Source organism: Piliocolobus tephrosceles, chromosome 4 (assembly GCF_002776525.5).
Source record: "Piliocolobus tephrosceles isolate RC106 chromosome 4, ASM277652v3, whole genome shotgun sequence".
In the NCBI taxonomy this organism is placed as follows: domain Eukaryota; kingdom Metazoa; phylum Chordata; class Mammalia; order Primates; family Cercopithecidae; genus Piliocolobus; species Piliocolobus tephrosceles.
In genome coordinates this window covers 163024712-163049442 of record NC_045437.1, presented here as the reverse complement: position 1 = coordinate 163049442, position 24731 = coordinate 163024712, and the positions used below count along the sequence as shown (strand labels likewise).

Below are 24731 nucleotides of genomic sequence, written 5' to 3'. Positions count from 1 at the left end.
TAGTGTAATTTGATTTTCTTTCTTTCTTTCTTTTTTTTTTTTTTTTTTTTGAGACTGGGTCTTGGTCTACTGCCCAGGCTGCAGTACAGTTGTGCAATCATGACTCACTGCAGCCTCAACCTCCTGGGCTCAAGCGATGTTCCCGCCTAAGCCTCCCGAGTAGCTGGGACTACAGGTGTGTGCCGCCGTGCCGGGCTCCTTTTTGTTGTTTTTTTTTTTTTTTGTACAGTCAGGGGCTTGCTATGTTGCCTAGTCTGGTCTTTAATTCCTGCTCTCAAGCGGTCCTCCCACACCGGCCTCTCAAAGTGTTGTGATTACAGATGTGAGCCACTGTGCCTAGCATGATATCCTGACTTATAGTTCCTGTACGTTTTGGCTTATAATATGCTTTGTATTAAAAAATAATGAATTTTCATTTCTTCAGAAATATTCTGTGTTAGTGTGCCTCTTGATGGAACAAGAGGGATGTGTAGTCTCACTCAGGGACAAGCAGGATTCTGGTACATTGGTCTTTATATGGACGTCTTTGACCCATAGTCATTAGTAATCACGTGACATTGAAAGAGAATGTTAGCCAACAAAAACTCTACATCCAATGCCTGTGAATTGCTTCTCTAATTTTGATAGGTGATGGGAGCCTTTATTTAAACTACTTACTTTGTTTGTCCCTTCAGCAGAGAGGGAGAAGACCTCAAGTCATCAGTATGGTTTGATGTCTTGTGCTTTTTAAATCTATTCCAGCTATGCTAAGAAAGAATCTGATCTCAATGGCGCCCAGATCAAGCTTCGAGAATATGAAGCAGCACTGAATTCTAAAGATGCAGCTCTTGCTACTGCACTTGGTGACAAAAAAAGTTTAGAGGGAGATTTGGAGGATCTGAAGGATCAGATTGCCCAGGTAAGGTCAAGCCTACTCTTGAGCCATATGTGGCAGGTTAATTGCCTCATCTGCCTTAAGCCATAGTTTATTTGATTGATTGATTTTCTTTTTTTTTTGAGACGGAGTCTTGCTCTGTCGCCCGAGCTGGAGTGCAGTGGCCGGATCTCAGCTCACTGCAAGCTCCGCCTCCCGGGTTTACGCCATTCTCCTGCCTCAGCCTCCGGAGTAGCTGGGACTACAGGCGCCCGCCACCTCGCCCGGCTAGTTTTTTGTATTTTCAGTAGAGACGGGGTTTCACCGTGTTAGCCAGGATGGTCTCGATCTCCTGACCTCGTGATCCGCCCGTCTCGGCCTCCCAAAGTGCTGGGATTACAGGCTTGAGCCACCGCGCCCGGCCGATTGATTGATTTTCAAATGTATTTTCTTTTTGAAATTGTATTTATTTCTTTTCTGATGGTTTACTTGAAGAAAAGTCTTGAGGTAGCTAACATGCAAAACATTGTTACCTCCCAGGCGTTATATCTGTATTGTCCAGATCTTGTGGCTCCCTTCTTCTTCCCTATTGTATGCACATTCATTCTGTCTCTGCTGTCAAAGCCTATTTTGTTAGGAAATAAGTAAGAAAAGAGATACCATAATGCTGCTCTCCACACAGGAAAAAGTGAAAGTGGTTAGCTAAAATAATTAGTTTGATTTTTGAAATGTGAGTGAGTCATACGTCTCTGTTCTGTTCCCTGTTGCCAATTAACAGTTTGATGGGTGATTTGGTATGATACTCTGTGGGTGGGGCCAGCAAATGAACACCCAGTTCTGTGATAAATGTTAAAATGAAGTAATTATACATTGATACATTTATAGGAATTTTAACACTTGATTTGATCCATAGATATCTTAAGTTCATTATTAAATGATTGCCATGTAATTTTTATCACAATTCTTTTTCCTTGTAATAGTTGGAAGCCTCCTTAGCTGCTGCCAAAAAACAGTTAGCAGATGAAACTTTACTTAAAGTGGATTTGGAGAATCGTTGTCAGAGCCTTACTGAGGACTTGGAGTTTCGCAAAAACATGTATGAAGAGGTAACTATATATAATTTTACTTTGTAAAGGAATGGAGGGGTTCTAGAATGACTTTGTCATAGCTAAACATGTAATTATATTTTCTTTATGATTTCTTTGCCACAAAAATATATCAAATAAAGAAATAAAGCTGGGTGTGGTGGCTCACGCCTGTAATCCCAGCACTTTGGGAGGCCGAGGCGGGCGGACCGCAAGGTTGGGATATCGAGACCATCCTGGCTAACACAGTGAAACCCCGTCCCTACTAAAAATACAAAAAAATTAGCCAGGTGTGTTGGCATGCACCTGTAGTCCCAGCTACTCATAGTCCCAGCTACTCAGGAGGCTGAGGCAGGAGAATGGTGTGAACCTGGGAGGCAGAGCTTGCAGTGAGCTGAGATCGTGCTACTGCATTCCAGCCTGGGCAACAGAGTCAGACTCCGTCTCAAAAAAAAAAAGAAAGAAAATAAATAATAAGGTTTGGGGATGGGGAGAAATTTTGCAGGTAGATTATTTAAGCTACTGCTGCTGAAAGATCACATTTAAGAACTCAAGCTGTTACTGTAAACAGGTGTGATTTCACTTCATCTTATTTTTGTTTTTTTTGAGACGGAGTCTTGCTCTGCCACCAGGCTGGAGTACAGTGGTACGATCTCGGCACACTTCAACTTCTGCCTCCCGGGTTCAAGTGGTTCTCCTGCCTCAGCCTCCCGAGTAGCTGGGACTATAGGCATGCGCCACCATGCCCAGCTAATTTTTGTATTTTTAGTAGAGACGGGGGTTTCACCATGTTGGTCAGGATGGTCTCGATCTCCTGACCTCGTGGTCCACCCACCTTGGCCTCCCAAAGTGCTAGTATTACAGGCGTGAGCCACCGCGTCCAGCCTCACTTCATCTTAACTTATAAAGGCTTGGTCACAGCAGCTAATTACTGTCAACATGTTTAAGCATTAGTTATCTATTCCTGCCTAGCAAATTACTTCCAAAGTTCATCAACCTAAAACCAGAGACTTGTATTAATCTCTCAGTTCCTGAAGGTCAGAAATCAGAGCTGCTAAACTGGGTGGTTCTGTTTCAGGGTCCCATGAAGTTGCAGTACAGCTTTTAACCTGGCCTGGAGGAATGGCATCTGAGCTCATTCACAGGGCTGTGTGCAGGAAGTGTCAGTTCCTCACCTCATGGTCTTCTCCATAGAGCTGCTCATGATATGGCCCCCCTAAGGGTCAGTGATAAGAAAGAGAGAGAGAGGGAGGGAGAGAGAGATGGAGCGAGCGAGCGAGAGAGAGAGAGAAAAAAACACGAGAACATCAATATATGCTACCAGCTACCAAGGCAGAAGCCACATTGTCTTCTGTAAGCTAATCACAGAGGTTACATACCATCACGTTTGCCTTCTCCTATGGCTCACATCTGGAAATGCGGCCACTTACAGCATTTATAGTTGTGTAAATTTTTTTTTTTTTTTGAGACGGAGTCCCACTCTGTCGCTCAGGCTGGAGTGCATGGCGTGATCTCGGCTCACTGCAGCCTCTGCCTCCCAGGTTCAAGCTATTCTCCTGCCTTAGCCCCCCAGTAGCTGGGACTACAGGCCCATGCCACCACTCCCTGCTAATTTTTTGTATTTTTAATAGAGACTAGGTTTCAACGTGTTAGCCAGGATGGTCTCGATCTCCTGTTGTGATCAGCCCACCTCGGCCTCCCACAGTTCTGGGATTACAGGCATGAGCCACCGTGCCCGGCCCACTCATGTGGAAATCTTAAAATATCACTTACAAGCCTTAACTGCTGTGGTCAAGGGACAGGGGCAAAACTGTTGTCAAACAAAGGAAGTAATACAATTGAGGAAAGGGGAATGTATATTTCATGAAAATTGGAGAGGGTTGGAATCAACTCATGGGGAAAACATGCTGTTAATCTGCTAGGCTTAATGTTTTTAGAAGTAGTGTAATTTTGAAAACAGTCACTAATAATAAAATAGGAATTCATTGTAGCAGTTAGCAAACCATTTTTTTATTTGGAGGAAAAACAATAGAAATCTGTTTTTTAAAATGACAAGCTTTAAACAAAATAGGTATTAGTACAAGGTGCACCAGACAAGCAGTCAGACTTTGGACAACTCTTAGCGTCAGTTTCTTATTTAAAATGAAATACTGATACTGCTATTTTTTTCTTCAAGGAGTGGTGAGGATCAAAGTGGAATACTGTGTGTGAAAACTCTTTGGATACTGTAGCAAGTGCTGTCATGTAATTGTTACTAGTGTTGCTTTGTTAAAGCAGATATTTTTATATTGAGTTGAGATTGACTTGCATTTTTGTTTTGTAAAAATTGTGATTTATCATTATTTATTTCTGATGTTGTGTGTAGACAACCAGAAGTAGGGTATTTTTTTCTTTGTAAGGTCACTGGTTCTATATAAAAAATAGCATCAGTAAAAAGTAATTTAATATTTTTAGAGTGTTTGCATAGCATCTTTGAATTTTTGGCTTTTGCCTTTTTCAGAATGGATGTTAAGACAGTCTTCTTAATTTTTTTTTTTTTTTTTTTTACTGCTTTTGGAGACAGAGTCCTGCTCTCTTGCCCAGGCTGGAGTGCAGTGGTGTGATCTTGGCTCACTACAACCTCTACCTCCTGGGTTCTAGCGATTCTCCTGCCTCAGTCTCTGGAGTAGCTGGGTCTATAGGCACGCACCACCATGACCAGCTAAGTTTTGTATTTTTAGTAGAGACAGGGTTTCACCACGTTGACCAGGCTGGTCTCGAACAGCTGAACTCAAGTGATCTGCCCGCCTCGGCCTCCCAAAGTACTGGGATTATAGGTGGGAGCCACCACGCCCGGCCTTTTTTACTTTAAAAAAAAAATGTAAAAAAAGTTTTTTGAGACAGAGTCTCACTCTGTTGCCCAGGCTGGAGTGTAGTGGTACGATCTTGGCTCCCTGCAACCTGTGCCTCCCGAATTCAAGTGATTCTTGTGCCTCAGCCTCATGAGTAGCTGGGATTACAGGTGCACACCCTCACAACTTTTTTTTTCCTTTGTTTTTTAGTAAGTCGCACCATGTTGGCCTGGCTGGTCTCAAACTCCTGGCCTCAGGTGATCCACTTGCCTCAGCCTCCCAAAGTGCTGGGATTACAGGTGTGAGCCACTATGCTGGCCTTAACTTTTTTTTTTACATTCATGATATATATTCAGTAGTAATATGTAACTTCCTTATTATGAACAGTTGGGGGAAAAAGGAAGGAGAAAGACAAAAGAGGAAGAAGGAGGTAGACAAAGAGCAACTATTAGCAGTTGCTCTCTTCAGTGTTTTCATGATTTAGGTATTATTTGCTTCATGAAATAGATGTGATCTCTGGGAGGGTGATAGTAGAACCTTCCTGATTTTTCTGATTTTGTCAAGTGCATGCTTCTGTGTAGTAGTTAAGAGAAAGATGAAGAAATGCACAGGAAAATACCTGCACAAACATACACAAATAGCAACTTTGGTGGGTTATACTTCCCTCTTGTGGCTTCTTCAGATAATGCCATTCTATTTTTTTTTTTTTTTTTTGGAGACGGAGTCTAGCTCAGCTCCCCAGGCTAGAGTGCAATGATACGATCTTGGCTTACTGCAACCACTGTCTCCTGGGTTCAAGTGATTCTCCCATCTCAGCCTCCCTAGTAGCTGGGATTACAGGCACTCTCCATCATGCCTGGCTAATTTTTGTATTTTAGTAGAGACGGGGTTTTACCATATTGGCCAGGCTGGTCTTGAACTCCGGACCTCAGGTGATCTGACTGCCTCGGCCTCCCAAAGTGCTAGGATTACAGGCGTGAGCCACCACACCCAGCCTTCCATTCTGATTTTATTTAGACATTTCCTTAAAACAGAGTAAAGGATCATGACAACTACTTCTATTCTTTAATGGTAAATTTTTCATATATAGTCAGTCAACTAATATTGTTAATAAGATCCTGTGTCACTTGATAATGATAGCTTAATACCAGCTTTAAAAGCAATCATGTAAATTAGCTTGTCCTGCCTATTATTATGTCTAAGAAAATAGTTTTATGGCTGGGCACGGTGGCTCACATGTGTAATCCCAGCACTTTGAGGGGCTGAGGCAGATGGATCACCTGAGGTCAAGAGTTTGAGACCAGTCTGGCCAACATGGGGAAATCTCATCTCTACTAAAAATACAAAAATTAGCCGGGCATGGTGGTACACACCTGTAATCCCAGTTACTCGGGAGGCTGAGGCAGGAGAATTGCTTGAACCCGGGAGGCGGAGGTTGTAGTGAGCTGAGATCACACCGCTGCACACCAGCCTGGGTGACAGAGTGATACTCCATCTAAAAAAAGGAAAGAAAAAAGAAAACAGTTTCATTATACATAAATCTTTATTTGAATTGATCATGACTGTTAAGTTTAACTTTCCATGTGCCGTTTTTTCAGAGATGTTCTTAAGATTATCAGTGAAAAACTTAGAAAAATAATATTTGCTTAGTGTTTAGTATTGTTTACTGTCTATAAATCCTTGATTGCATTGTAGTTTTGGTAGGCCACCCAGGCCTTTCCTTGGCTTCAGAAAAATAAATAGCTCTGCTCCTCAAAAGGAATAGAAAGTTCCTAAGGCTTGAGATGCTACCACTTCTGTCATTAGTTCCATTTCAAAAACCTTCTCAACTGAAAACTAAGAGGCAAAAAAGTGTTTATTCAGATGACTGCCTGAGGACAAACAGGAGGAGGTTCATGTGTAAAACTTCAGATGGCTGTGATGTCACTCAGATGTGTACCAGTGCAGCCATGGTAAGTAACTTGGCTTTATGTTTTTTGTTTCTTTTTTCCTCAGGAGATTAACGAGACCAGAAGGAAGCATGAAACGCGCTTGGTAGAGGTGGATTCTGGGCGTCAAATTGAGTATGAGTACAAGCTGGCTCAGGCCCTTCATGAGATGAGAGAGCAACATGATGCCCAAGTGAGGCTGTATAAGGAAGAGCTGGAGCAGACTTACCATGCCAAAGTGAGCACTCTTCAGAAGATTCTTTTGAACACTTAAAATCATTACTTCACAATTCCCGTGGCGAACATGGCTTGATGTTTGTTTTGTTCTAGTTTTTAAAAATGATTCCCCTGGTCTCCATGAAATATATAGAAAATTGGCTTTTTCTAAAAAGTGCAGTTTCTATAAACTAAATGTTACTAAAAATTACTAGAAGAATGTAGAGTTGTTCCAATTTTATTAGAGGTAAGGTTTTGTCTTTTTGTCCCAAGCCATGTGAAATAACTTTCCTCCAATAACAAGTACTGATCATGCTGTCCTACATACACATCCATGTAGTAGTGAATGAATGTCAGACTGCATTAGATCTCATTTTCATGTCATCATTGTGCGTAGATTGAGACTACCACACTTCGGGCTTTTTTACATAAGGGCCAAATGGAAAAGTCTCTGCTATTTCTTCCTCTGTCACTATTATTCACTTAAAAATATATTGTAGAAACTTCCCACTTACATTAGCTGACCATGAAAGAATTCATAAAAATCACCAACGAGTACAGGCTTTCCCTGGTAAATGATTTTGCCTCATGTTTTAAATTTTATATGATTTGATTAAAAAGACTTTTTCGTGGCTGACTTAGTAGAGTCACAGAGTTATTGAAAATTTTCATTGCATGGCCTTAAACTGTTCATGTTGCTTTTTATCTGTTGTATGAAGTAGTAATTAGTGAAAGTGAAAGATCTTATTATAAGCAGTAACTTCAGTTGTATAACATTTATCCAGTATCACACATTGAGCTAAACAGTGAAGGAGCTAAAGTAAGGATCAATCACAGACTGTGGCCTCACAGGGAGCCAGGGAGGAGACACACATACACAGTGGTGTTACGGGATTTGTATTTTACTCAAGGAGCTATTTTTTTTTTGCTTCTGAAAGGAAGCATTTCTATCTGGTTTGAATGAATCTATAAACTAGTATTTTCTGCTTGTTGATTTATATACTGTATTGGATTTGGTGGGTTAGGGATATGTGATGTTTCTTTTCTTTACAAACATCACCACAGTTGAGTTGCTACTGCCCAGTCTCCTTATTATCAGTGTTATCTTAGACATTAAAGGTTTAATAGATGAAATATTGAAGTAATAAGCTTTGGGTAAAGGCCTACGTATATTAGCATTCTTAAAGCTCGTTATTTAGGAAGTGACTCTAGAAGTCACACAGAATTACCATCATTCACACCATGTTAGCAAACTGCATGATGCTTTTCCTGTGTTTCATCAACCAGTTACCAGCAGGAGTTAGGTTTGAAATGCCTTGAGGTGAATCATGCTTCCTTATTTGTTTCAGTTCTAGATAAGACTGACTATGCTTTGCTTCTTCTTTTAGCTTGAGAATGCCAGACTGTCATCAGAGATGAATACTTCTACTGTCAACAGTGCCAGGGAAGAGCTGATGGAGAGCCGCATGAGAATCGAGAGCCTTTCATCCCAGCTTTCTAATCTACAGAAAGAGGTAAATAAGCATCTTGATGTAAGAAGTTAGACTTGAAGGTTACGTTCACCATGGGCACCTACCTGCTTTGTTTGGGCTGATGTCACTCCTCCCTCTGTTTATCGCAGAGGATGGTGTCATCCTGCACTTTGGTCTTCACAGTACTTTTCTAGAGTTGTTCATTTTGTATTGCATACACATCCTTTGAGTAGATACTGTTGCTCCTAATTAGTAGATTACATAGAGCTACGGGACTTGACCTTGAGGAAGGAGCCTGTTAGTTTATTCACTGGACTTACCCTAGGACCCGGGTCTTCTGACCTGTCTAATAGCTTCATCTCTACAGAGTTACTCTCAACACATTCCTTTTTTATATCATTTGAAAACTGAAATGAAGAAAAACATGCAAAAATTCTTTGTGGGTGGTGAATGCTTTGTGTTTCTAGACAGATTCTGTAGTGCTTAAAGTATATAATAATTAGGATCCAGGAAAGTAGCTTTAATTTGCATATTCCAGTAAGAATTTAGTAACTCATTCATTCATTGGTACGCCTAAGTGACAAATGGCATTATCGCTGACTCTGTTGACTGGCTGCCTACCAGGGTGTGCCGGTGTGCTTCAGGTGCTGCTTAAGCAGGCATGGACACTACTTCAGGTCAATTTTGTCAGTGTGGACACAAACTACATATACTCCATATACTGCATTCAGAATGATTCAGCAATTAACTCGTCACCTTAATTGTTTTGGAAATAACTTCAGATTCTGTTTCATCAGGGGAGAAAGTCTTGTTTTTGATTTTCCACATGAGAATCAACTTTATTTTACTCTTGATTAGGCTTTTCTTCCTTCCTTTTTCTTTTTACCATTTTTAGTAAAATATTTTTCTAATTATAAAACTGATGACATCTATTGCAGGAACTTAGAAATAAAGCAGAAAATGGCTGGGCGCGGTGGCTCACGCCTGTGATCCCAGCACTTTGGGAGGCTGAGGCAGGCAGATCATGAGGTCAGGAGATCGAGACCATCCTGGCTAACACGGTGAAACCCTGACTGTACTAAAAATACAAAAAATAGCTGGGCGTGGTGGCGGGCGCCTGTAGTCCTAGCTACTCAGGAGGCTGAGGCAGGAGAATAGCATGAACCTGGGAGGCGGAGCTTGCAGTGAGATGAGATCGCGCCACTGCACTGCAGCCTGGGCGACACAGCAAGACTCCGTCTCAAAAAAAATGAGCCATATAAAATGGGGTGATACAAAATAATTTAGTTAACATCAGGGCTTTTACATTGCCTATCATGTACTTTGTTACTTACAGCACAGATTTTTAAATTATTTTAAACCTTTTTGTGCTGATAGTGTTTTGAAAATTTTCATATAATAGCAGAGCCGGGAGCACCTCTGAGTTCATTCCATATAACCACAGATCTAGGTGAGTTTAATGACTTGCCCAGAGGCTGCAGACTGATAAATGGGTTTCTCTGCTGGTTCCCAGTTTTTCCTTTTATACCTCTTTCTCTTCGAAGAAGATTTACTTTTAGAAATTTAACAGATAATCTTTTTTTCCATTGCACCATCTGTCTTACTCTTTTTGGGCTGCTATAACAAACTACTATTGGTAGCTTATAAACAACAGAAATGTCAGAAATTATTTCTCACAGTTTTGGAGCCTGGAAGTCCAAGATCAAGGCACTGGCAGATTGGGTATCTGCCTGGTGAGGGCTATTCCCCGATTTATAGACGGTGCCTTCTTGCTCTGTCCTCACATGGTTGAAGAAGCACCCTTGGCCCTCTTTTATAAGGGCACAAATCCCAGTCACTAGGGCTTTCCTCTCATGATCTAATCACCACTCAAAGGCCCCACCTCTTAATGTCATCACCTTGAGGGTTAGGATTTAAACATGAAATTTATGGGAACACAAACACACAAACTGTATCACTGTATTTTTTTTTTTTTTTTTTTTTTTGAGACAGAATTTCGCTTTTGTTGTCCAGGCTAGAGTGCAGTGGCGCAATCTCAGCTCACTGCAAACTCCGCCTCCTGGGTTCAAGCAATTCCCCTGCCTTAGCCTCCCTAGTAGCTGGGATTACCGGCATGCACCAGCACACCCTGCTAATTTTGTATTTTTAGCAGAAATAGGATTTCTCCATGTTGGTCAGGCCAGTCTCGAACTCCTGACCTCAGGTGATCCTCCCGCCTCGGCTTCCCAAAGTGTTGGGATTACAGGTGTGAGCCACTGCACCCGGCCTATATCACTGTCTTCACAGGTACTTTTCCAAAAATGGGCCTCTCTGTTCTTATACTGAGTTGGCATTTACTACTCTTTTCCATTTGCTAATAGTAAGTTGTCTACTAGTTACTGTCTCTCCCTCGATTTTATTTTTTCCTACTATTTTTTTTTTTTTTTTGGCCGCTGCTTAATCCATTTGATTTACTTAATACAAATCTTGTCTTTAGGTTGATCTTCACTGTACTTTGGATGAGGAGACTGAGAGTAGTCTAGTGTTATTAATAAGTAGTAGTGGGCTCTGAAACTTGGTAGCTGTGTGTTCTGACCCAGGTTCAAGGCTGTTTCCCTGTTTGCCTGTTAATTGAATTCCCATTTTGCAAGTGGTTTTTTTTTTGAGAAGCATTTTGCTCTTGTTGCCCAAGCTGGAGTTCTATGGCGCGATCTCAGCTCTCTGCAACCTCCGCTTCCCAGGTTCAAGTGATTCTCCTGCCTCAGCCTCCTGAGTAGCTGGGATTACAGGCGCGCACCACCATGCCTAGCTAATTCTTTGTATTTTTAGTAGAAACGGGGTGCACCATGTTAGCCAGGCTGGTTTCCAACTCGTGACCTCAGGTAATCTGCCCACCTTGGCCTCCCAAAATGGAGGGGATTACAGGTGTGAGCTACTGCCTTAAATGCTGGGATTACAGGCGTAAGCCACTGTGCTGGCTGCAAGTTTTTTTTGTTAACCTTAGCTTAGTGGTTTTTAAGTAATGTTGTTAGGCAGTGCACTGGGGGTTTCCAGGAGCTAACTCGTTAGCAGATAGTTCAGCCAAAGTAGTTTTTAATTTCTCTTTCTGGGGGTCAATCTTTTCCTCTTTTCATTATTGGTAACAGACTTTATGGTAAACAGTATAGTTTGAGGAATATTTTTATTAGTTGATAAATTTTAGCCTTAGAAAAATAATCAAAAAGAAAAATGTTATCTTTTTGAATATTTTCCTATTGTTTAATCATGTTTGTTGCTGAGTCATATCAGTTTCATCATGCTGCCTATTAGGCCAAAAGAATTTCCTTTTGATTAAATAACTCAGGTTAGTTAACGTGCTTCTTAAATTTTACTTGAAATTGACATGGCTTTTAAAATACTGGTTTTACAAGATATATTTAAATAATATATAGATGGTACCAGTGTTATGTTTTGGAATTAAAAATTTTACATTGCTTATTGCATTTCTAGATTTTTGACTTGGGGCCAAATGAATTGATTGGTTAGAGTCTGCTTGCCTTAGAGAAAAGTACAGCATGGTACTTAAAAACACCTCTAATTTTTGTTTTTCTAACACCCAGATTCTGGAGACTTTGGCTGCAGCTAGACCTTAGGAAACCAGTACAATTATATTACATACTACAAAAAAAGTTAACCCCAAGATCATCAGAAGTCATAAAATTCAGGGTTAGTGGCAAGATATGAGAGGTAATCTAGTTAGTTAGATCTCTTCATTTTCCTTATGTGGAAACTGGTTTAGTGAGGTAAGTTACAGCTTACTTATAGCCTCATAGGTAGTTAATGGCAGAATTCGAAAGGAGAATCTAGGTTTAACTTCTCATACTGTGTTCCTTATATCTTACTCTACAAGCGTAAGTGCAGCTACTGAAAATAGAATTTAATTATTTCTATTTAAAATACAGAATGATTCAGAGTAACTTTAAAACTTCTATACCTAGATTTTGATTTTTCGTCTTAAAGAGCTCTACAACATCAAAGGCAGTCAGAGACATCACTGGGTTTATAAATCTCAGCTCAGGTTATCTGTGAATCTTGGGTAGTTTATATCTCTCATCAGCTCTCCTTTAGATTCTACCTTTTTGCCCATTCTGTCTTCTACTTCTGATATATGAAATAAAGCAAAGAGATTGAAGGGAGGCATTCTGAACTTACATGACTTTTTAAATTTTCTTTTGGAGAAAAAGAAAATACAAGGAACATGGTAGCGGGGAAATGGATTTTCCATTTATAGCATGATTTTTGCAAATGCAGTTAAATGCAAGTTCTCTGAGGTTCAGGGACTACCTTTGTAATATCCATCTTAAGAGGAGTGCCTGTCTAAATAGAATGTCAAGTTATTATACTACTACTCTGGAATTTAATTAATTGATTGGTCAATTTTTTTTCTTTAAAAATATTTTTTTGTGTGTGCACGTGAACCAGGGCACCCCTCTGCCCCCAAACAGGTTTAGAGTGACTCTTGATTATTTTTAAAATAACCTTGTTATTTTGGCATAATTTTAGATTTACAGAAAAGTTGGCAAAGTACTATAGACAGTTATTGTTTTTCTCTCACCCATTTTCTCCTGTTGTTAGCATCTTATGTTACCGTAGCATATTTGTCAAAACTAAGAAACTGACATTGGTGTATTACTGTGAACTTGACTCCAGACTATTTGGATTTCACCAGTTTTTGTGTTATCCTCTTTCTGTTCCAGGTTCCACATGCCTCCCCGGGTCTGTGACAGTTTCTTGGGCTTTCCTTGTTTTTTATGAGCTTGAGTCTTGATTAGGATTGTCCAGGTATCCTGTAGACTATTCCCCAATTTGGATTTGTCTGGTGCTTTTCACGTGATTAGACTGGGGTTTTGGGTTTTAAGTGCCCGTTTTGTCACATTGTATCAGGGATTGCACATATGTGATGACCACATGACATCACTGGTGATGTTTGGTTTAAGATAGTGTTTGTCAGGTTTCTCCACTGTCAACAGCGCTACTATTTTTCCATTTCTATACACTGTTCATGGGAAATAGGTCACTAAGTCCAGCCTACCCTCAAGGGTAAAGGGCAGGACTTAAGCGCCACATTCTGGAGGGAGCACTTTGTTGCTTTCTGGTACTATAACATGCTCTAGGCTTATCTTACATTTTCCCTGCTCCAGTCCTAGAATTATCCATTCTCCAAGGAGCCCTGGTTCTTGGAGAATGGTATATAGAAATTAAGATCTGGGCACTGAGTGTTCTTACTGCTTCTTGGCCCTCTCACTGATAAAAGTAGGTAACATTTTATGTATGCTAACCCATGTGTACGCACATACATATTTATGACTTTTTCTGTCTAATCATTTGTATTAAGATAAACATGAATTCATACAGATGTCTCTGACTTGCATCTAGTACCACAGGATTCATTTTTGGCTTCCTTTCTGACGTACCTATATCTTTTCTCTCTGAGAGTGAGAAACCTGGTTTTTATCATCTGTTTACTTAACTGTTCAGCCCCAGTATATGTTAAAGCAGTTTCAAAATTTTGAACCTGTACTACTGTGAAAAGTAAATTTACTAGCAAGAGTGTAGTTTTTATGTATTGGGTAGTTCCTTTTTATCTCTAACCTTCTAGATTTAGTTTTTGCGCATTAGATGCCCATTCTGTCCTGCTCTGTTGCAGGTACTTGTGATTCTGAGGGCCTAAGCTATCCATCAGTCTTTTTGAGTTGTCACTTTCTGAGGCTACTGAGATGAATTCTGTCATGGAGAAACACAGAAGAGTAATTACCAGCGAGCCACAAGATTTCTTTTTTTTTTTTTTTTTTTTTTTTGAGACGGAGTCTCGCTCTGCCGCCCAGGCTGGAGTGCAGTGGCGCAATTTCGGCTCACTGCAAGCTCTGCCTCCCGGGTTTACGCCATTCTCCTGCCTCAGCCTCCCGAGTAGCTGGGACTACAGGCGCCCGCCATCTCACCTGGCTAGTTTTTTGTATTTTTTAGTAGAGACGGGGTTTCACCGTGTAGGCCAGGATGGTCTCCATCTCCTGACCTCGTGATCCACCTGTCTCGGCCTCCCAAAGTGCTGGGATTACAGGCTTGAGCCACCGCGCCCGGCCGAGCCACAAGATTTCTAAGATGAATTTTCTGATGTAGGATGTGTGATTTTTAATTTTTTTATGCCAAATGTACAACTTCTATATTCACAGTAATACTTTACAAATCACTGTATATTGTGTGTCCTTTGTGTGCTAACTGAACATGAGATAGCCCAGCAATCCTAACAGGACGGTAGGTAGTGCCTTCCACATAGTAACCAGAGTCCGTTGGCCCTGGTTTCTGAATATTCCTCAGCAGTCTGCTAAAAGATACTTTTACCCACTCTTAGGTTTATTTTGTCAGTCAGTGTTTATATCTTTTTAAGTTCTTTAATTTATACTTTAGGAAGTAAAGGCTTTGTAAGGGAGCCAGACTTGACTTTTACCAAAACCACAGCTTAAAATTTTTTTGGCTAAGTACAGAAAAATTATATGTGTATTTACAGAACTTACATTTATGTAATATGTCTTTTATTCTTTTATCAGCCAAAACTCTCCTGAGGTCTGTGTTTTGTATTTGAGGAATTTTGGGTTTTAATTTCTTAAAATCTCTTGAATTCTAGTGAATTGCAGATTCCATAGGGTCGTACTTGTTTTCCAGTCTAGGAAATGGTTTAAAATAGCTGCCTGGTGCTAATGTTAGAATGTTCCTAGAAAGTATGTTTCCTTATATCTTAAGTCTAGAGCATGTTTGGAAAGGATTCAAGAATTAGAGGACTTGCTTGCTAAAGAAAAAGACAACTCTCGTCGCATGCTGACAGACAAAGAGAGAGAGATGGCGGAAATAAGGGATCAAATGCAGCAACAGCTGAATGACTATGAACAGCTTCTTGATGTAAAGTTAGCCCTGGACATGGAAATCAGTGCTTACAGGAAACTCTTAGAAGGCGAAGAAGAGAGGTAAGGAACCTAAGGGTCACCCTACCTTATGGTCCACTTTTTGCCCCTCACCCTTTTTATTTAAATAAAAATAAATAGCATTTTTAAAAGAACTTTATTTTCTTGGTCATTTCTTTTAACACCTAGGAATAGAGGTGGTAATAGATCATATTTCTACTGCAACACAGAAAATGTTGCTCAAGTACTCTTAGTTTATTATTATTACTTTAAATGCTGAACTGCGTCAGGATGGATTTCCTTTGAGATTTTCAGTGTTTTGGTGATTTAATGTATTGTAAAATACCAAATTGGCTGAAAGAGACTTTACATTTTATTTATTTATTTATTTATTTATTTATTTATTTATTTATTTATTTATTTTTGAGACAGAGTCTTACCCTGTCGCCCAGGCTAGAGTGCAGTGGTGTGATTTCGCTGCACTGCAGCTGCCACCTCCTGGATTCAAGTGATTTTCCTACCTCAGCCTCCTGAGTAACTGGGATTACAGACGTGTGTCACCACACCCGGCTAATTTTGTTTTTAGTAGAGACGAGGTTTCACCATGTTGGCCAGGCTGGTCTCAAACTCCTGACTTCAGTTGAAGTACCCACTCTACTCCTTTCTCTCAGGGAAATTATCATATTGAAGTTGGTGTGCATTCTTCCTTTGAAAGTGGTAATGTTTCTCCTGCATGTGCACTTTTATATAAACAAGACATAAATGGTTTTTTGTTCTTAAAATTTACATACATGTCATTATATGGCACACACATTTTGTAACATGCTTTAAAATAAATTTTTTTTGAGTTTTTTTATATCAAAAAAAAAAAAAAAAAAAAAAAAAACAAACTCCTGACTTCAAGTGATTCACCCACCTCAGCCTCCCAAAGTGCCAGGATTACAGGCATGAGCCACTTCGCCCGGCTGGCTTTATATTATATATATTTTAAATCTGGTCAATGTATAAATCTTTTTGACGCCTGTTCTCAGAAAAGAGTTCCAAAAGGGCCAGGTGTGGTGACTCCTGCCAGCACTTTGGGAGGCCAAGGCAGGTGGATCACCTGAGGTCAGGAGTTCAAGACCAGCCTGGTCAACATGGTGAAACTCCATCTCTTCTAAAAATACAAAACTTAGCTGGGCATGGTGGTGGGCTCCTGTAATTCCAGCTACTTGGGAGGCTGAGACAGAATTGCTTGAACCCGGGAGGTGGAGGTTGCAGTGAGCCAAGATTGTGCCATTGCACTCCAGCTTGGGTGACAAGAGTGAAACTCTGTCTCAAAGAAAGAAAAAAAAACGTTCCAAAAGGAAAGTGGCTGATTTAGGATAAAAAGCCAGATAATTTTAATATATATCCATTGTGATAATAAGAAAATACAGGTATGAAAAGAGAAAAACGTACACCAACTATAACAGTGGCTGTGGTGGGTGGCGGTAGATCAGGTGACTTTCTGCCCATTTACCAAACTTCTTGCATTATGGTTATATTACTTCTGTCCCTAGAGAAAACATTCAGATTGTTATTTTTTAAAAAAATAAATAACAATAAATAAGCAAAATAAACGTAAGCTTATGAAGAAGCTTACATTAGTTAAGGTAAACGTTGGCTTTGGCTAACAGATTGTAAGTAATATTTTGCTTTAGAAATGCATGGGTGGGATATTATTATTATTATTATTATTTTGAGACAGGTTTTCACTGTGTCACCCAGACTGGAGTGCAGTGGTGTGATCTCGGCTCATTGCAACCTCTGCCTCTGGGGTTCAAGCCATTCTCCTGCCTCAGCCTCCCGAGTAGCTAGTATTACAGGTGCCCACCACCACGCCTGGCTAATTTTTGTATTTTTAGTAGAGATGGGGTTTCACCATGTTGGTCAGGCTGATTTTGAACTCCTGACCTTAAGCAATCCACCCGCCTTGGCCTCCCAAAGTGCTGTGGGATTACAGGCATGAACCTCTGTGCCCAGCCCTTGTGTGTGTGTGTGTGTGTTTTTTTTAAGGCAAGAAGAGCATATGTGTTTTAAAAATGAATTGTTTTATTTTTCCCCTATAGGTTGAAGCTGTCTCCAAGCCCTTCTTCCCGTGTGACAGTATCCCGGGCATCCTCAAGTCGCAGTGTACGTACAACTAGAGGAAAGCGGAAGAGGGTTGATGTGGAAGAATCAGAGGCGAGTAGTAGTGTTAGCATCTCTCATTCCGCCTCAGCCACTGGAAATGTTTGCATTGAAGAAATTGATGTTGATGGGAAATTTATCCGCTTGAAGAACACTTCTGAACAGGTAATAAATAAAATAGACCCCTTTTTTTTCTAGCAAAGCTTTGCGGATTGCTAGGTTCTCTTGCAATTGTGATAGCTCCTTAGTTTTTGTTTGGATTCATTTAAGTCTTCATGGAATAAGCGTTTATGTCCTTTTTACTTAAATTCATAAAATAAAATAAAAATTGAAATAGGAGGAAGAGGTGGGTACCCTAGTAGTTTAAAGATTTGCTTCATTGGCCGGGCGCGGTGGCTCAAGCCTGTAATCCCAGCACTTTGGGAGGCCGAGACGGGCAGATCACGAGGTCAGGAGATCGAGACCATCCTGGCTAACACGGTGAAACCCCGTCTCTACTAAAAAATACAAAAAACTAGCTGGGCGAGGTGGCGGGCGCCTGTAGTCCCAGCTACTGGGGAGGCTGAGGCAGGAGAATGGCGTAAACCCGGGAGGCGGAGCTTGCAGTGAGCTGAGATCCGGCCACTGCACTCCAGCCTGGGCGGCAGAGCGAGACTCCGTCTCAAAAAAAAAAAAAAAAAAAGATTTGCTTCATTAACCCTTCTTTAGAGGGTCAGGGGTTTTTTGAAAAGCATGTTCCTTTTATCACAGTGGTTCTGAGGATGAATTATTATTATTCTCTGCCCTAGCCAGATTTGTGAAGAAGTTGGAGCAACTGGATGAAAATGGTGGATATTCTTTCAGTTATTAACTTAATAAAAAGCTTACTGAAAGAAGGAGATAAGAGCCTGCACTCAGATATTAAGGGAGTATTTTGCCCTGCAAGTAAATAAATGAACAAATGCTAATACTTAATGTGAAAAATAGCGTGAAGCCTTATTCCGAAATATGTTTAAAAGTAAACATGAAGTATTCATGGCAGAGATTTCTGAAATTTAGGGCTGGGGCTTTCGGGAGCTCACTAGTGTAGGCCTTCCCTAGCTCTGCATCAGGGAGCTGGAGGCCACGATGGATTATGAGATGATATTAGAGGAAGGCGTGGTCTGGGAGCTTGCAGGCGGCAGTGGGATGGACGTCTCTTCTTGAAACATACATTCAGGATCTGCTAAAAATAGTTTTGAAAATTAGTCTTTTCTCATCACAGTTATTAAAACTATCTTGCATGTGGATGAATACATAATTTGGATGAGTGAAGTAGCACTAACAAGCACTAACAGTTTTGATGCTAAAGAGAATAACCTCTAAGGTCTCTTTGTAGCCTGTTTTTTGGTTTGTTTGTTTTTTTGAGTCTCGCTCTGTTGCCCAGATCGGAGTGCAGTGGCATGATCTTGGCTTCTCCATCTCTCGGGTTCAAGTGATTCTCCTGCCTCAGCCTCCTGAGTAGCTGGGATTACAGGTGCACGCAAGCACGCCTGCTAATTTTTGTATTTTCACACAGGATTTCACCATGTTGGCCAGGCTGGCCTCCAACTCCTGACCTCAGGTGATCCACCTGCTTCGGCCTTCTAAAGTGCTGGGATTACAGGCATGAACCACCACGGCCCAGGCCCATTGACCCTTTTTTTGAGCCCTGTATGCTTTCATGTATGAGAGTTGAATGTGGGCAGAAGTGGGACCGATGCAAAAGGAAAATGACAGATTTTCTTCTGTCTCTAAGCTTATGTGTCTATTTTAAAAGCTTGAAGTAATCCAATACTCGATGTTTACAATTGTGATTATGACAGCTAGGTAGTATTGTAAATTTGAAAGACGCACCTTATCTAGCAGTGAATTTGACGATTTAATTTGGTTCATACCCTTTTTTTCCAGTTCTGTCCTCTTGAAAGTTAAGTACCTTACTAATTAACTCGTTGTTGAAGTTACTGTTTGACAAAATGACAAAATCATGTTTTCTTTTTATAGTAGGAAAACCTGAAACGTGGGAAGATGACATAAAGTGGTCTTAGTTTAACTGCCTGTATGGATTAATTTATTTGATTATTCCACAATTTTCTGTATCTTTGAAGTAACACCCTCCTTCCCTGCTTTCTGTGTGTAGGATCAACCAATGGGAGGCTGGGAGATGATCCGAAAAATTGGAGACACATCAGTCAGTTACAAATATACCTCAAGATATGTGCTGAAGGCAGGCCAGACTGTTACAGTAAGTGAATCTAGTCATCATTTAATTTAACTTCATTGTGTTAACTAACAAAGTAACTCAAAAAGTTTTTTGGCTAAAAGAGAAACATTTTAGAAATGGCCATTAAAGCACTTTTTATATTATGTCATTACAAGTGCTATAAAAGATTTTTAAAATTCTGTCTTATTGAGAGTAGTGACGAATTGACCTTTGAATGATTTTTATCTTGTCTATTCCGGTAGATATAAAAGCTATCTCTTGACTGATAGTTGTAGCCCAGTGTCATTCAGGAGACACTGCTTGGCATAAAGAACTGTTAAGAATTTAGCATTCACGTATGTCTATAACAGCAATCTCCACCCTTGGGTGAGCTTCCAAATCATCTGGGTAGTATTTTGGTGTTCAGGCCCTACTTCACCCTTAGCTATCTTTGGGGTTGGGGTAGGAACGTAGGTTTTGAATAAAAGTCCTTAGATTATAGGCGCCCTTGTAAATTATCACTAAGTGGCATTCTGAGTCTTGATTTCTAATTGGTGTGTTCTGAAATACTGCATCTTTAATAGTTACGGAAATGTTATTAGCTTACTTTTTAGAGAAGTATGTTTCATTGAGTAAATAAAAGATTCTTTTTTTTTTTTTTTTTTTTTTTGAGATGGAGTCTCGCTTAGTTGCCCAGGCTGGAGTGCGGTGGCGCGATCTCGGCTCACTGCAAGCTCCGCCTCCCGGGTTCACGCCATTCTCCTGCCTCAGCCTCCCGAGCAGCTGGGACTACAGGTGCCCGCCGCCACACCCGGCTAATTTTTTGCGTTTTTAGTAGAGACGGGGTTTCACTGTGTTAGCCAGGATGGTCTCAATCTCCTGACCTCATGATCCACCCGCTTCGGCCTCCCAAAGTGCTAGGATTACAGGCGTGAGCCACCGCGCCCGGTGCTAAATAAAAGATTCTTTTGCTTTTACTTAGTAGATAGATTTAGCTAATGATAAAATATGTTAACTTTGATACAGATTTCAAAGAAGTCACTCTTTTCATCCTAAAAGAATGTAGAGGTGACAGTCTCTTTCCTTTTGTATATTCTTCTTTAAAAAATATTAAACCTGTGTTTTAAATGTGTTTAAAATTTTATGTTGATACATACCTTACTATTGACCATCAAAAGCTCAGACTTCTCTTTCAAAAGGTATATTCAGAGAGCATGATGCCACTTTGTGAAAATAGCAGATGCTAATTTGGTAATAATGGGTAAAAATGGGATCAACTATCCTAACTACAATATTCTTTGATCTCTTTAGTAATCACTATAGTGAGAGAAAATTGCTCAGTCCTATTACATGTCTTACGGAAGTTGTATACTGTGGTAAAAAGAATCTGACATTTTAGTTCAGAGGATTCAGAATTGAGTGTGCTCTCTATCTCAAAAGTAGTATGGAAGCCTTATGCCAATCATCTACTTTTTCTACTGGGTATACTACCTCAGGGACTAAATACATGGATTCTAGAGGTCTAGTGGAGAACTCAATTATCATATAAAATAATGTGATACTTTTTTTCTTCAGTAACTGGCATTAAATGTGATAAGCAGCTCTTTGAAACATGGTAGTGCTAAGTGGTCTTTCTGTAAAATTGCAGAGGCAAAAGCAAAGATCAGTTTAAAACTCTAGAATAGAAATATGAGAACCACATGTGTAATTTTAAATTTTCTTATAGCCACGTTATAATAAAGACATGAATTTTAGAACTATATTTTATTAAACCCAATATATCCAAAATATTGCTTTAACATGTAATCAGTCTAAAAAGTCAGATACTTTTACGTTTTTTGTTTTTTAAATTTAGCTAAGTCTTCAAAATCTTCTGTGTATTTTACCCTTACAACACATTAATTCCAGGCTGGCCACATTTTCAGTGCTAACAAGCCACATTTTGCTGCCGTATTAAATGACATGGCTATAGGACATATTATTTTTAGGTTAAATTAGCCAGCAAGGATATTGACATTTTATGATGATGATTATTAGCATAAACCAACTATGTGATTACATATACGCTAGTGAGAAATAATGCTTACAATTAGGAAAACACTAACATTCCACATCGTCTAAATGTTGGACCAGATTCAGTTCTTTTTTTCAGTTTCATCCCAGTTAATATCTTGTGCCCCTTTCCATTTATAATGCTGATGAAAGATCTGGATTCTTTTTTTTTTTTTTTTTTTTTTCTTGAGACGGAGTCTCGCTGTGCCGCCCAGGCTGGAGTGCAGTGGCCGGATCTCAGCTCACTGCAAGCTCCGACTCCTGGGTTCACGCCATTCTCCTGCCTCAGCCTCCCGAGTAGCTGGGACTACAGGCACCCGCCACGTCACCTGGCTAGTTTTTTTTTGTATTTTTAGTAGAGACGGGGTTTGCCATGTTAGCCAGGATGGTCTCGATCTCCTGACCTCGTGATCCGCCCGTCTCGGCCTCCCAAAGTGCTGGGATTACAGGCTTGAGCCACTGCGCCCGGCCGAAAGATCCGGATTCTTCAGGTGAACATCTAAGAAGTAAGGGCTCTCTCCTAATCAGTAATTCATAGATTTTTCTCCTGTTACCACCCCCCCTCCTCACCCTTTCTTTTTTTTTTGATAGAGAAAGGGTTTCACCATGTTGCCCAGGCTGGTTTTAAACTCCTTTGTTCTAGTGATCTGCCTGCCTCGGCCTCCCAAAGTGCTGGGATTACAGGCTGGAGCCACTACACCCGGCCCCCATTGAAGTATACTTGTCTCTGCCATCTTCAGCTTTCCTTTTGCAGTCATAAAGTCTTTTATGTTATATAACAATGTATGAATTACAAACTTCTGTTTCTATTTGTTTTTAAATGATCTTTCTAAAAGATCAGGGCTAGTAGTATTCCTGTAGCTAGAGTCATTGAGCTTCCTAGAGGTGTAGTGGTTTGTCTGTAATTCAAACCTAGGCTTTCTGACTGCCAGGTGTTCTTTACTGTATCCATTCTTTTTTGCCAGTAGATATATAGAAAGAATTTTCATGCTCACGAGAAGGAGAATGTAATTTCTTTGTTTGGCGTATTTCAACAGCAATTATATTTTCCCTTGAACAGCGAGTGATTTATCCATTTCCAGCATTCTTTTTGGAGTGCAGTCTCAGATACTCTAGGGTATTGTGACACTGTCTCTGTTTGGAGATGTACCAGTTTCCATAAGATTATTCTAGATAGGCTGTTTGCTGCAGAAGGTCTCTATTTCTTGCTGTAGGCAGCCAGAGAACATTATTAGAGGGAGTCACAGAAGGCTGTCTAACATGGAAGGATGGCCCATAAAACCCATAGAGTAATAGAATGCTGAGGCTGCCATTCACTGAGTTAGCCAGCCACTGAGTGTGGGTTATCACTTGCTCTTTTCAATAATTCCACCTGTTACAGGTGCCATTTCTGCCGTGTTTTATGGATGACTAAAGGAAGGTAACTTGCTCAGGGTCAGCTGGTGTGTAAAGGAACTAGGATGTGAGTGTAGGCAGTTTTACTTCAGGGCCTTATGTGTCATCCTCTTATCAGATGGGGAAGCTGAGGCCTGAGAAGCTCTGTGAGTTCTGGCCACATAGCTATGTATAGCACTCTGTAGCTGGGGCATAGTTCTCAGACTTTTAGACTCAAGTGTTTGAGTCTCGTCGCATTGCTGTCATTGCCATGTGGGAGAGCTGGGTTCTGGGTGTACTGATATCCTTTGTTTTTTACAGATTTGGGCTGCAAACGCTGGTGTCACAGCCAGCCCCCCCACTGACCTCATCTGGAAGAACCAGAACTCGTGGGGCACTGGCGAAGATGTGAAGGTTATACTGAAAAATTCTCAGGGAGAGGTATGACCAGTTTATCAGGACCACCACAGTGTTAATTTCACTTGAAAGTTCACTGTGCAAGTATAATCAAGATCAGATTGAAACGTGCAGTAACCGATTGCATAAACAGACCAAAGCTGCTAAGTACATGGAACTGAAGCTGTGTTTAAATTTTAGGAATAAATAGGAGTGTATTACAGAGTACGGATTATTAGCACAAGCTCCAGAATAGACTGTCTGTGTCCAGTTTCTGTTTTCACTGCACATTAGCTTTCTGACTTTGGGCAGGTTACTTTACCTCTCTTAGATTTCTCATTTAGAAGTGGATATTAATGACACAGTATCAGTGAGCTAATAATAAGAATGAGACAGTACTTGGGAAATGCTTGGAATAGTGTCTGGCATAGTACATTTATCTAGTAAATGCTTACATTATTAACCTTGTTACTAGCTCTCAGAATGTTCATGAAACTGTGAGTTTGAAGAGTTTGAAGACTGTGGAACGTACATCTGCTTGGAGTGTGTGTTTTCAGTGTGTCAGTCTTAGAATCCTTGTCAAAGTACCTTACCTTCTCCACTGCCATGTAAACACACTGCATATACCCCTACCAATAGTAGTCTAAAGCAGCTAAAGTGTGCTTTGAAGCCAGTAAAACATGGCTTCCTGCTTGTCTTTCTCCAGCGAATCACCTTATCCTGGTGCTGTACAAAGCGTCACTGAGCCTCTGTTTAGAATTTGTTGCTATTGCCATAAACAAGTTAATGGAGCTTGTGTTGTGAGTTCAGGATGGTTTGTACTTCTCATTTTCCTTTTAGTTGTAATACTGCTTTTTCATCTTGCCTACCATGAGAGCTGTAAGTTGCCTTGCAAGGGAGCCATTGGTCATAACCTTGTTCTGACATGCTTACTGGTTCTGACCTTTTCACCCAGTTTCCAGGCTGGTAGGCGCTGCTGTTTTGTACCTTACAACCTGACTGGGTATGCATTTCAGTCTGAGTGGTGCTGAAAGGAGATATGTAGTGGGAATGTTAGGCTGGCAAACCTGGTAGGGAAGCTAACCATATTTACAAGTGCAGGGTTATTCATTTATTTGGAAAATCCTGAGTATCTGCTATATGCCAGCCACTTTGTGTTAGGAATAAGCAGGAAAAAAGCCATACGTGGTTTCTGGCATCATGGAGCCCACATTCTAAAGAGAGTAAGGGAGCCAGGGAATAAGATAAAGTGACTTTCT

At 40.4% G+C, this 24731-nt stretch overlaps 1 protein-coding gene across 1 annotated transcript in view; it reads left to right on the top strand.

Moving 5' to 3' along the window:
* The window catches only part of LMNB1 (lamin B1), a 58547-nt gene that overhangs the window by 23802 nt on the left and 10014 nt on the right, over window positions 1–24731 (top strand). The window contains exons 2-9 of the mRNA XM_023197022.2: window positions 742–898; window positions 1834–1959; window positions 6765–6935; window positions 8302–8427; window positions 15142–15362; window positions 17390–17615; window positions 19588–19692; window positions 23398–23517. Of these exons, the coding sequence (XP_023052790.1) occupies window positions 742–898; window positions 1834–1959; window positions 6765–6935; window positions 8302–8427; window positions 15142–15362; window positions 17390–17615; window positions 19588–19692; window positions 23398–23517 (1252 nt within the window). The remainder of the gene's footprint in view (window positions 1–741; window positions 899–1833; window positions 1960–6764; window positions 6936–8301; window positions 8428–15141; window positions 15363–17389; window positions 17616–19587; window positions 19693–23397; window positions 23518–24731) is intronic.